The sequence below is a fragment of the Chanos chanos genome, chromosome 7, assembly GCF_902362185.1.
Source record: "Chanos chanos chromosome 7, fChaCha1.1, whole genome shotgun sequence".
NCBI lineage: Eukaryota > Metazoa > Chordata > Actinopteri > Gonorynchiformes > Chanidae > Chanos > Chanos chanos.
Window position 1 is genome coordinate 37313805 of NC_044501.1, and position 11907 is coordinate 37325711.

The 11907-nt window shown below is 37.8% G+C and overlaps 1 protein-coding gene across 1 annotated transcript; it reads left to right on the forward strand.

Moving 5' to 3' along the window:
- Nucleotides 1-1554: 1554 nt before the first annotated feature.
- Nucleotides 1555-9983, forward strand: LOC115816316 (butyrophilin subfamily 3 member A3-like). The gene is made up of 6 exons (XM_030779274.1): nt 1555-1577; nt 2040-2044; nt 5607-5957; nt 6062-6337; nt 7555-7590; nt 9397-9983. The coding sequence occupies exons 1-6, from the start codon at nt 1555-1557 to the stop codon at nt 9981-9983; spliced, it is 1278 nt and encodes a 425-aa protein (XP_030635134.1).
- The last annotated feature ends 1924 nt before the right edge of the window (nt 9984-11907 follow it).

The following is an 11907-nucleotide window of genomic DNA, read 5'->3' on the forward strand; positions in this document are numbered from 1 at the left end:
TTGTTTTCTTTTTTTGGCCCTACCTTTGAAGACGGCTCTCCGTAAGTCTGGTTGCTCTTTGTTATGCCAAGTGGAAATAAAGCATCAACTGACATGCATCTGCACCCAGCCTCTTTATCACAATGTGACAGTATACTATATATATATATATATATATATATATATATATATATATATATATAATATTTTCTCTCTTCTTAATTCAGGAGCAGTTCACTCCCAAGAAAATGCTCTCAAACATTTACTGAAAACATACATACATACATACATCCATACATGCATACATACATACATATGCTGCCCCCCCCACACACTTTTTTTTTTAATTATCCGAGTGATCAAGTTGTCTGATGACAGTTGCAGGAGCTTCACTTCCTTCATCTAAATCCAGCATCAGAGGTGTCAGTAGTGACTGTTGGTGATTTTTCATCGATAACAACATTGAAAGATGAAGATACAGCCCTGAAAGATGAAGATGAAGCCTCTATGAAGATACATTTTGCATCTAATCTATTTATTTCCATTTATATCTATTCTATCTACTCTTGCATCTTTGGATCTCATTTATTATAGAGCCCATTCATCATTGTTTTTGATGGGGTTTAGCAGAATTTATTGAAACAAGGCAGAACAAAAATTTCAGGATTTTTCAACCTCAGTTACTAACAAACCCACACAAAGCGAGAGAACAATTCCAGGAGTATTTATACAGAGAACAGGACTAGATTAACTAAATCAGGTGCAGCTAATGATTGACTATCAAGGTGAAGCAAAGGAAACCAGGAAGTGAATACATAAACCCAACATAAGAATGACCAGCAGAGGGGGAGAGAGAGAACCAGAATGTGACACTGAGGAATTGCCCTGTTGTTTGGTAATATAAAGCTACTCTGTGATGGTAAATAGTAAGTCAGATTGTGATTGGCACCGTTATAGCATGAAAAGGGCTTCACCTCTATAGGTGAATGTGTTTTGGGTTCAAGCCTGTAGAAGAAGCATAGGGGGACGATTTTTTTCAATTCATACACTGGGAAACCTATAGGGGACTGGGTACCTTTTGTGTTTGATCACTGTTTCTCCTGGTTGTGTTAAGTTAGGAAGTAAGGGCAGTTTTAATGTTATTTCTTTTTTTTTTTTGGTAGGTTATGTAGAAGTCTTTTTCTTTCACTTACGAGTTAGCTGGAAATTGTTTGCCTTTCCCTTCCCTGAAATCGTACATGATTCTCCAAGAGTTGTTAATAAAACACTATTACATTACATAAACTGGTTGTATGATGCAGATCTCTGGCAACAGAGTGAGAGAGGGATGTCCACCTTTAATTATGTGCAGGTGTATCCGAGACAGGGCACTGACACTGGTTAAGAGATACCTGCAACTGAGTTGAAATCTGACATTTTCTGTGATGGGGATGTGTCTTAAATTTTGGTACAAAAAAAAAAAAAATCAAAATTGTTGCCATTAAGAAATGAATTCAAACAAATACCAAATACAATCTGTTTGCAGTTCACCAAAAATGAATTCTTGCTGTGAAAGTTTAGCTGAAACATTTGAACATGGCGTCTATGCTTTCAGTCATGTAAATTGAGGAGTAGAATTCTATAATGTTTATTTTCTTTGGATTGTTGTTTGCGTCTGTAACACTGGATGGCAGAAGACAAAGGCCATGCTTTTTGGTACATAGTTCATGAAAACTCAGATAATGAGTAGGGTGGGTTAGGTTAATTATATACCTTTATGGCAGAGGTGCAGCAGTATTTGATCACTGTGCATTGCATGTAAAAGTGAAACTTGAATGAAGGCGGTTTGATTTTCAGTTATTAGAGAATAGCGCTGGTAGTTGTTCGATAAATAGAAATGAATGTCCTTAAGAGTGTGTTCTTAAAGTTTGGTCCTTAGTTTTTTTTACCTGTTAATACTAAAAACATTTTAGTTTTGTAGCTCCTGTGCACTAAGTTACTGGTTTAACAGAAGTGTTCAGTTCAGGAATGAAGAGTGTTAGTGTGACTCTTCTTGTTCTTCACTGTATTTTAACATCCAGATCAGGTAAGTTGCCATTAGTAGTTTATTTCTCTCTCTCTCTCTCTCTCTCTCTCTTTCTGCGTGTGTGGTGTGTGAGTGTGGCTGCTTGTGTTTGTGTTCTAGTTTGTCTGCATACATACTGTACAACTGACACGTCATAATCAAGTGAGTAGGTTTCATTTTGCATGACTCATCACTGCGTGAAAAGTGGTGTATTCAGAAATATCCGGACAAAGTAAACTTCCGCTAAACCTGCTGTTTTCCAGAGGTATTCGGATGCCCGCAGAACTTTGTCATGCGGACCTGAAAACTCCCGCAAATGTCTGAATACAGCTGTTAGACGGCAGTTTTCAGGCATCCGCGTGACCACAGTCGTTAGCTGATGGCTTGGCCTTTCAAATGCTAATAACAGTCAGTGGTCTAGGAGGGACTGGGTATAGAACCCTTCCTCACTGTAACTTTCTATCAGTTAGCCTATATGTAATATTTAGCCGATATTTTGATAACCACACAAACTTGTTAGGTGTTGCATGGTGTATAATACAGCAGTGGTAGGCCCATGTAGCCTTTAATGTCATTGCTCTGTCGTGCAGCTAAATTACAATGGACACTTCAAATGGAGCATACAAAAACACACTGAAAACATAATTTAAAAAAAGTCTAAATGAGAGGTTCATTAATTACATATTTGATGGTTATGCAACTGTCCTTTACTTGGGGTCAAAGGTACAGGGTGACCAGATGCAAACAGACCAAATGGGGGACAAGTAGTAAGTTTGTGTGGGACAATGTGGGACATTGTTACTAATGCTGAGAGATGATGTAAAACTTAGATATAATGTCAGTCTAACTGAATAAGAAACACTTGTATACACTTGTATTGATAGACATCCAACATGCATTGGCCATTACAGGCCCATCAAAGGCAACTGTACTTAAGCAAAGCAGCAGGCATCATACAGCTCAAGTCTTTCAAGTTAAACCCCTGACCAAATCCAACTATAAGAATAAATAAGGCTCAAAATAAAATATTACATAAAATAAAACAATTTCAATGCAAATCTTTATATCAAGCCAAAATCTCTATTGGATGAGAAGCATGGTCAGAAGGGATAAAAGAACTTTTTCCTTTCTTTTTGACCATGATGTCGGCTGACAGCGTTTATCATCATATCTGTAAAGTTTTACTAAGTTTGGTTTTTGTGACGTAGCAAAGAAATTCGTCGGCCCCACAGCTGCACAGTTTGATTGACGGCCGCCACAGACTCTTGATGACCGCCCTCAGCGCTCTCCTCTCAGCCATTTGGTGAAAGCAAGGCTTTTAAAAAAACTCGCCTATGTTGCATTTTTACTGCTTTTGACATAGCACTATTAAATAGATTAGAAACTATGCTCATGTGCGGGCGGGTAAAATAATGGATCCATATATTTTTTATTTCTGACAGTTAAAAACCAAACGACCAGCGAAGATGCGGGACATTATCTCAGTATGAGGGATGCGGGACAAAGGATACAGGACTTAAAAAAAAAAGTTTACAGGGCATAGGAGTTTTTGTTGTTGATTCTCGCTTGTTTGTTCGGAATGTTTCTCCTCAGTACGAGGACGCGCCCCGTTTTCAAACCACCCACTTAGAATCTAAGGTTGAGTCCTGTCCAATCAGTTTTCTGTGCGTGCATGGTGTAGGGTGACAGTAACCAATAGCATTGTGTGCAACTGCAGCGCGAAATTTGCTTTGGGGAAGGGGTTACCTGTAGTAAGGTAAGGAGAAGCGAGTCACTGAAGGATTACAGAAGTTGTACTCCGTATTCTGTCGATAGTGTGCATTTTGAAGATGGCTTGCAAAAGAACACTTAAGTTTTCGAACGGACAGCGGAGTGGAGAGGCTACTCGTGCGCCGGGAATATCCAATTTTTCCAACGCCGAGTCTGAACGAAAACAAACAACTGGTGTCCCCGTTAAATGCATTTTTAAGAAGATGTCTGAACGTTCATGGAGAATGTTATTCGGCGGTTGGACAGGATGGAGTCCCATCAAAGAGGCGCAAGAGGAGTCTGCCCGAGAAAAGAAGACGTGCGGGGAATAACTCTGTTTCGGTAAGTTTATTTCTGTAGGCTTCCGGCTTTCGTCTTTGACTGCCGCGCATTCTGATATGTTCACATTTCTTTATCTGCTTTATCCCTTAATGTGGTTGAATTTAACTCTTGTATTAATTTTGCTTCTACAGGAATCTGTGCGGATAATGCATAATGCTGAAAACAACACGCACAGATATGATCCACGGACAAGGTAAGACGACGTGTTTTGTTGGTAGACTATATCGTCGCGATTGTTTCATAGCAGTGCTTGGAATTCTAAACGAACTTTTAATCAATCTTCCTTTCTTCTCCGTTTTTTTTTTCTCTCTAGCATCCTGAAAGACCGATTGAGACTATCCGAAAGAGTTACCGGGTGAATCCAGAGAACAAAGAGGGGGACAGGATCGCCACTCGAACGAGGCAAAGGAGGAGAAGAGTAAGTCAAAACATCATTTCCCTAGTAGTTCTTAGACTTTTTCTCCATTTGCTGTTTTCAGCGATCTAATTTCTGTTTTCACTGTGTTTTGCAGCAGCACAAGGTCAGAGCTAGTGTTCTCTAAACTGAGGAAGAGGTTGCCATATGGAGGACCGCATCAGTAGACATAATTTCTGACGAGGACGCCATCTTGGATGGAAGGCCAGCGTGGATCCTCCCGCCTAGCACAGAGTTGTCTGCACTGTGTGGGGTGCTACAGAATAGAGACCACGGAAGCTGGGTTGTTCTTGGGAATGCTCAACATTTAGAGTTTCATTTATGCTCCCAAAAGCATTTGTATTATATACTATGATATTACAGTATATTCTGTTCTAATGTATTCTATTCTGTTATATATTGTACATTGATTATATATATATATATATATATATATATATATATATATATATATATATATATATATATATATATATAAAATTGTCAATTTATATACCTTATATTATACTGTATTTGCTTTATTTGTAATAAAATTTGTGTAATTCATTTTTGTTTGCCATACTATCTATACAATCTACCTATGAACATAAAACACCACCACCACCAATAATAATAATAATATTAAAAATAATAATAATAATAATAATTATTATTATTATATAAACCATATGAATTCATGTCTGGGGACCCACAATGGACCAATGGGGAAGGGTTTTAGAGGAGGGGCAAGACCTCGCTCCACCAATCCAAAGAAAGACTTTTGACCAATTGCAGGATACCTGGTGGCCCAAGGTGTGAAGTGCAAATGTTCCCTTCCAAGCACCCCCAAGGGATTATTCACCATGGCAACTAAGGGCTCTAGGCAGACCCCAAAACACGGTACATATTCAGGAGTATTCCATGCCGCGTAACAGAGCTGCAAACTGCCAGATACAGCCGATAATCTGTGGAGTATCCGGGAATATACAGGAGTATTCCAGGCCGAATACACCTCTTTTCACGCAGTGCATGCTGTCTTATTGTCTTGCTATTGATATTTCAAAAATGCGTATATTAAGTCTTGGCCTGTGGTTCCAGATCAGGTTCAAGTTGTTGGTCCAGATGGTCCTCTTGTTGTTGGAGCTGGTGAAGATGTGATTCTGCCCTGTTCTCTCAAACCCAACATCAGTGCTGTGAACATGAGAGTGGAGTGGTATAGACTCCATACATCAGACCCACTGGTCCATTTATATAATAATGGTGTTGACAGGAATGAAGATCAAATTACGTCTTACAGAGGGAGGACATCACTTTTTAGAGAGGAACTGCAGAAAGGCAACACTTCATTAAAACTCTCCAGAGTGAAAGTTTCTGATGAAGGACAATACAAATGTTTAATCCAATCTGAACGCTGGTATGATGATGTTACTGTTCAAGTCAGTGTTGAAGGTACGACTAGATTCATGTTCATTCCCAACTAAATCATTACAGATTCGTCATCTGTATTTCACACTCTTTACTAACAGTGGCTCTGAAATATTTGCTCTTAATAGCTATAGGAACCTACCCAGTGATCTCAGTGGAGGGCTACAGTAATGATGGGGGATTCAGTCTACTGTGTGAAATTAAAGGCTGGAACCCTGAACCTGAAGTTGTGTGGCTGGACAATGATGGAAACCTTCTCCCTGCTGAAGATACAGAGACACTCAAAGACACAGAAAGATTCCATGTTAAAAAACGTGTCACTGTACAGGACAGTAACACCAACAGGTTCTACTGCAGAGCAATACTGACAGATCATATGAGGGAGACAGAGATTGTTATATCAAGTGAGCGATGCAACACTCAAATATAACACAGGAAAAGACTTTTTTTCCACACTGAAATTAATCCCAATTACTTGTTTTGTTCTGTTCTTTCTTTTTTGAGTAAAATTGTTTTGTGTGTTGTTTCTCTTTTCCAGATAGCATTTTTCATACCTGGAGAACTGCTGTTGTTTGCGTAATAGTTGCATCGTTAGTCATCATCACTGGATTAATTGGACCTTTACTCTATATTCACAGACTGAAAGGTAATCTGTAGATTTATAGCTTCATCACGCACTTTTCAACATTCTTTATCCGTCAGTTACAGGAGGAGGAAAACAAAAGAAAGAAGACAAGGTCCTTTTTTAAACGACAGTAAGAGACCACTAAGAGGCACACCACTGAGATGCTTAAAACCCTTTGAGTTTCGTTCTTTAAATAACCTACAGTAACAACATACCTTAATATACGAAAGAGCAAAATAGAGAGAGATAAGGTAGTTTCAGTGCCTCATATGTGCATGTAATGTGTCAGTTTATTTATTCAGTTCAGCCAATCCTTTAGAAATTATTCAGGTTAACAGTTTCAAACTGAATATGACCGATCATATATATGAAGATACAATGCTGGAATGATACTTTTTTAAATTCGCTCAGTTGCTATTTTATTAAAATAAACACATGCTTGTCACTGAATTATTGAAGGAACTGCACTGTTTAGGGATTGATGATCAAAGAAAAAAAGCAGGTTTATTATCAGTGTTGCTGAAACTAGCAGTTATACGTTAGAGAAAGAATTCAAATCTCTGGATGGGTTAAAGAACCTAAGTATATACAAAATTCTACCATAAAATACCTAATTAAGATGAAAGGCAGACAGAGAGAGGAGGAGGACACTCATGTGGAGGCCATGTGATTTGAAGCTTGGCAGAGGAGAGGAGGAAGAACAGAAGAATAACAACCAGAGCCCTGCTGTGGTATACTGTTATGAAAATCTGTCATTACTGTAAATATAGATTAGGAGAATCAGAGAGTTGAACAGTCAGAGACCACAACCACAAAAAGTGAGCTTTCATAACAGTTTAATGTCATAGATTTTTTTTCAGTTTCATAACACTAGGTTGATCAAATTCAAAGAGTGACCTTACAGTTAATAATAAGATTTTCATATGTGCACACAGCATGGACACCTCCATGTATTTTATAATTAAGTTGTTTACTGCTCTCAATGTGCATTTACAGAGCATGTCGAGGAAAAAGAGAAACAGATACGAGAGGGTGAGTCTCAGGTTTCTCTTAGTTGGGATTTTTGAGATTTTTTTTAAAAATGATGCTTCAGCAGACACTGATGTCTTTAACTTTTCACAAAATTGTATGGGTAGATTATTACAGAGAGACTGACTCCACACTACCTTTCAAAAACAATTACTGAGGTTTCCACTGCTGGCACCTGTTGTCTGGTCAAACCACATAAAATATATATTTGGTCAAAAAATATTAGTTTGCAGAGCGTATTGGGGAATGATTATTTGACTTGATTAGTAGAGTGCTGTATGGATAGTAAATGTATGTGATATATCTGAGTGGAGAGATGTTGATGGAGAAGTTAGTTTACAGAAGAGTTAAATGATGATGATGATCAGGAACTGCTGAATCAACCTGATGCTGAGGAGGAAACACCAAGTTTTTGATGTAACAGTGATTGTAAACCCAGAAGAGTTGGTCAGGGACAAGTCTGAGGTTCCTGGTGGTGTGGGAGGTGTAGTCTGTCACTATGGAGAGGAAGGTTGATGAGAGAATAGGTGAACTCTGTCCTGTCCAGGTCATGTTTAGGGTGATAGTTGGTCACCTATGTGGATATATCAGAAAGACAGACAGAGGTCTTCTCACTTAACTGGGAAGAAGAGGGTGGAAAGGAAAGAAAGTGTTGCTTGTCATCAGAATAGTACTGGCTTTAACACTACAGACCTCAGAGATCAAACACTGACAGTGTTTTCTAGTTATGGAGGGACAAATATTAAAATCGCAATTCAAGTTCACTTCAATGATTTCAGTTCACTCACCTTAGCTCTCTTTGGAAGGCCTCATAAAAGATACTTACACTTTGAAAGACTGGAGTCATTCTCCCTTTAAATGTGAATCCCATCTTACTGTTCATCTCGCTTTTTTTTTACTTTCCCAATTCTACTGATTAAGTGTCACGCTCATAACAGTACAGATAATTTATCACAGACACAAAACACGACATAATGTTCATTATCTGTTTTCAGAGTTTAACAGGACACAAAGAAAATATGCAGGTGAGTCTCATTTTATCATTAAGATTTTATCATCAAGATTCAAGAGATTTATTTTTCACATGCTTGACTGTGCAACAGCAGTGAAATGAATTACAACTCATTTGCACATATGTGCAAATGTAAAGCTATATATCAGTTCAAGATTAAATAAAGAAAAGATATAAGAAATACATAAGAAATATGTCAACTTCTACCATACAATAATATTTTTAATGATCTGGTCAGATGATCCTGTAAGTGTGAATGTGTGAGATGTTAGATTAATAGCATCAATTTGGACATAGAATAATCAGAGTTTTGTTGTTTTAATCAAACATTTTCAGATTCAAAAGTTATTAACCTACATAATCGTTATCCATAATATAATCACACATAGTTAAATCAGCATTGTTTACATTTTCCACAATGGATATAGAAGCTTATCATTTAAACATGTCTAATGGTCCAGTTCCAGTTCTACAGCTGACAAGCTTGACCAAAGCACAGTATGATTATGACTTTCTCATGCACCTCTGGAGTGTCACACACACTTCTGGAATAACCGTGGAGTTCAGTATCTATTTCACGCACACATCAACAAGGAACCATCATGTTTGGGATTCAAACCTACAGCCACTAGTCTGTTTCACTATGTCATTACCACCACTTAGTGTTAACAACACACACAGAGGGTTTGTGTTAATAAGTACTGTGTAATTCAATCAGATCTCATCTTAATTCTGATACAGTTATAATCTGTAGGTAACCCACACATTTACATCAGTGTTCTCTATATTTTCCACAGTTGATGTGACTCTGGATCCTGATACAGCAAATCCTTACCTCATCCTGTCTGAGGATCGGAAAGAGGTGACACATGGAAACAAACAACAGGATCTCCCTGACAACCCAAAGAGATTTGATCATTGGCTCAGTGTCCTGGGAAAGGAGGGGTTCTCCACAGGGAGATCTTACTATGAGGTACAGGTCAGTGGGAAGACTGACTGGACAGTAGGAGTAGCCAAAGAGTCAGTTAAGAGAAAGGGGAATGCTCCACTGAACTCTGAGACTGGAATCTGGTCTGTGAGTCTGTGGAACGGGATTGAATATAAGGCTCGTACTGATCCTCCCGTCCCCCTCTCTCTGAAACAGAAACTCCAGACGGTGGGGGTGTTTGTGGATTATGAGGAGGGTCTGATCTCCTTTTATAAAGCAGAGACTGGATCTCATATCTATTCTTTCACTGGTCTGTCTTTCACTGAGAAAATCTATCCATATTTCAACCCTTACTTTCATAATAAAAATATAAACTCAGCTCCACTGATCATCACTTCAGTCAGAGGCTTCACGCCCATTCAAGCTGGGGGGGCATATGCCCCAACAGATCCTTGACATCAGGATTTTTTATATTTTGATTTTATTTTGTTTCATTACTGTTATTTTTTTAAATGGGTAGTTATAAACATTTTTTATCATGAGTCAGACGTATGGCTCGTTAGCTAATCATGCCTTATGATACCATAGCAACAGCAACTGTGTCCCCCCAGCATAGCAACTGTGCCCCGCTCAGAATTTTGGCTTGCGTGATGCCCCTGAATGACACTGATGGAAATTCATCTAAATCAGTTCATTCAAGTTTTAATTTACGCGCAGTAGAATGATAAAAATGTAGATGATATATTGCATGTACTGCATGTTCATCTTTTTTATTATTATTTTCAAAGGGTAAAAAAGAATTTGAAAATTTTTTTCTGAACTTCTTGAAAAAGAAAAAAGAAATCTCATTAAATATTTCAGTGTGTAAATATTTCAGAGTGTGGTCTTCATTACATGTGCAGGGAGAACATGAAGCAGAACAGAGCTGATCAAAGAAGAAACATTTATATGTAAATTACTACCACTGAAGCTGCGATACAGACGTTGGAATTCAAGATGACACTGGTTTACAGTGTTGCATTTTCTCTCTCTCTCGTCTGTTCTTCTCAGTTTCTCAGGCAAACATCATAAGCCTCCCTCCCCTCTCTCCCTGTTCCAGATTGTTATTGTATACATATATTGATATGGTTAGAATACAATCTCATTTTCTGTACTTTGGAATGCAAGAGTATCACATTATTTTTATTTCTCTCTTTCCCTCTCTCTCTGCCTCTCAATCCCGCCACTCATGTTGCAGCAGACACGAGAACACTTGGAAATCATATAGTCATCAGTAGTATCATATAGTCACAATCATACAGCAAGGATATGACGGATTCAGCAATAACCAGAGCAAAATGATCAAATGGGTACTACAATAATTGATTACAAAAAGTCACATTTAAAATATAAATGGCGCAAATGATTCCATAAAAGATTTTACCAAAATGATTATCAGCAAAAGAAATATGATTTATTTCTCTCTCTTTTTTAAGCAAGCTATTTATTTCCTGAGAAGATGAGAAAAAAGGGTCTAATATTACAGCCTATTAACAGGTCATCATGATATTTCCTACTCAGTCCTTTCTTGTCTTCCTTCAAATTATGTTTCTGTCTTTTTTCATACACATTCTTTTGTCCACTACCTTGGTTTAACTTATTCAGTCACTTCTGTTATGTTGACATAAACCTCAGACAGTTTCCCCTTTGAGAGTTTTTTTCCATCACATCATCATATTCCATCTATAATGAAGCATGAAGAAATACAGCGCTTGATTTGTTACACATTAAGGCAATTGTTTTTTAACACCTTCATGGTACAGACAGAATTTTCTCAGGGGCCTTCATTTCCCCTGTTAATAAAGCATTGTGAGCAGTAAAATATGGAAATTATATAGTCATGTAATATATCATATATCATCAGTGTTGTGCAAGTTACTGAAAATTAGTAATTAGTTACAGTTAATAGTTATTTCTTTCAAAGGTAATTGAATTACTTTACCAATCACTGCATATAAAAGTAATTCGTTACAAGGGAAAGTAACTTTTGAGTTACCTATAAATGTTTGCCTCAGTTCTCTTATTAATGCATACCAAGCAAATCAAGCCTTGACTGTTTGGATGGATTGGCTCCTCCTTGGTCAGTGGCGCTAGCACTGGCGTCTTTCGCGATTAGTTTTGTAGAAGCGTGTTGTGTTACAAGGTGCTTCAGAATAGTAGAATTACTATTATTTGAAGTGGATAATGTTCTCACACCTGTGCATAGACTACAGCTCACCAGAATATTTTTTGTGCTTGATCTCAAGGAGGGAGAAATAATGTCCATATTTCCAGGACAGCAAGCTCACATTTACCGAACTGTCGGCTATTGTATGGGCTAACGCTGATTGATTGATTCACT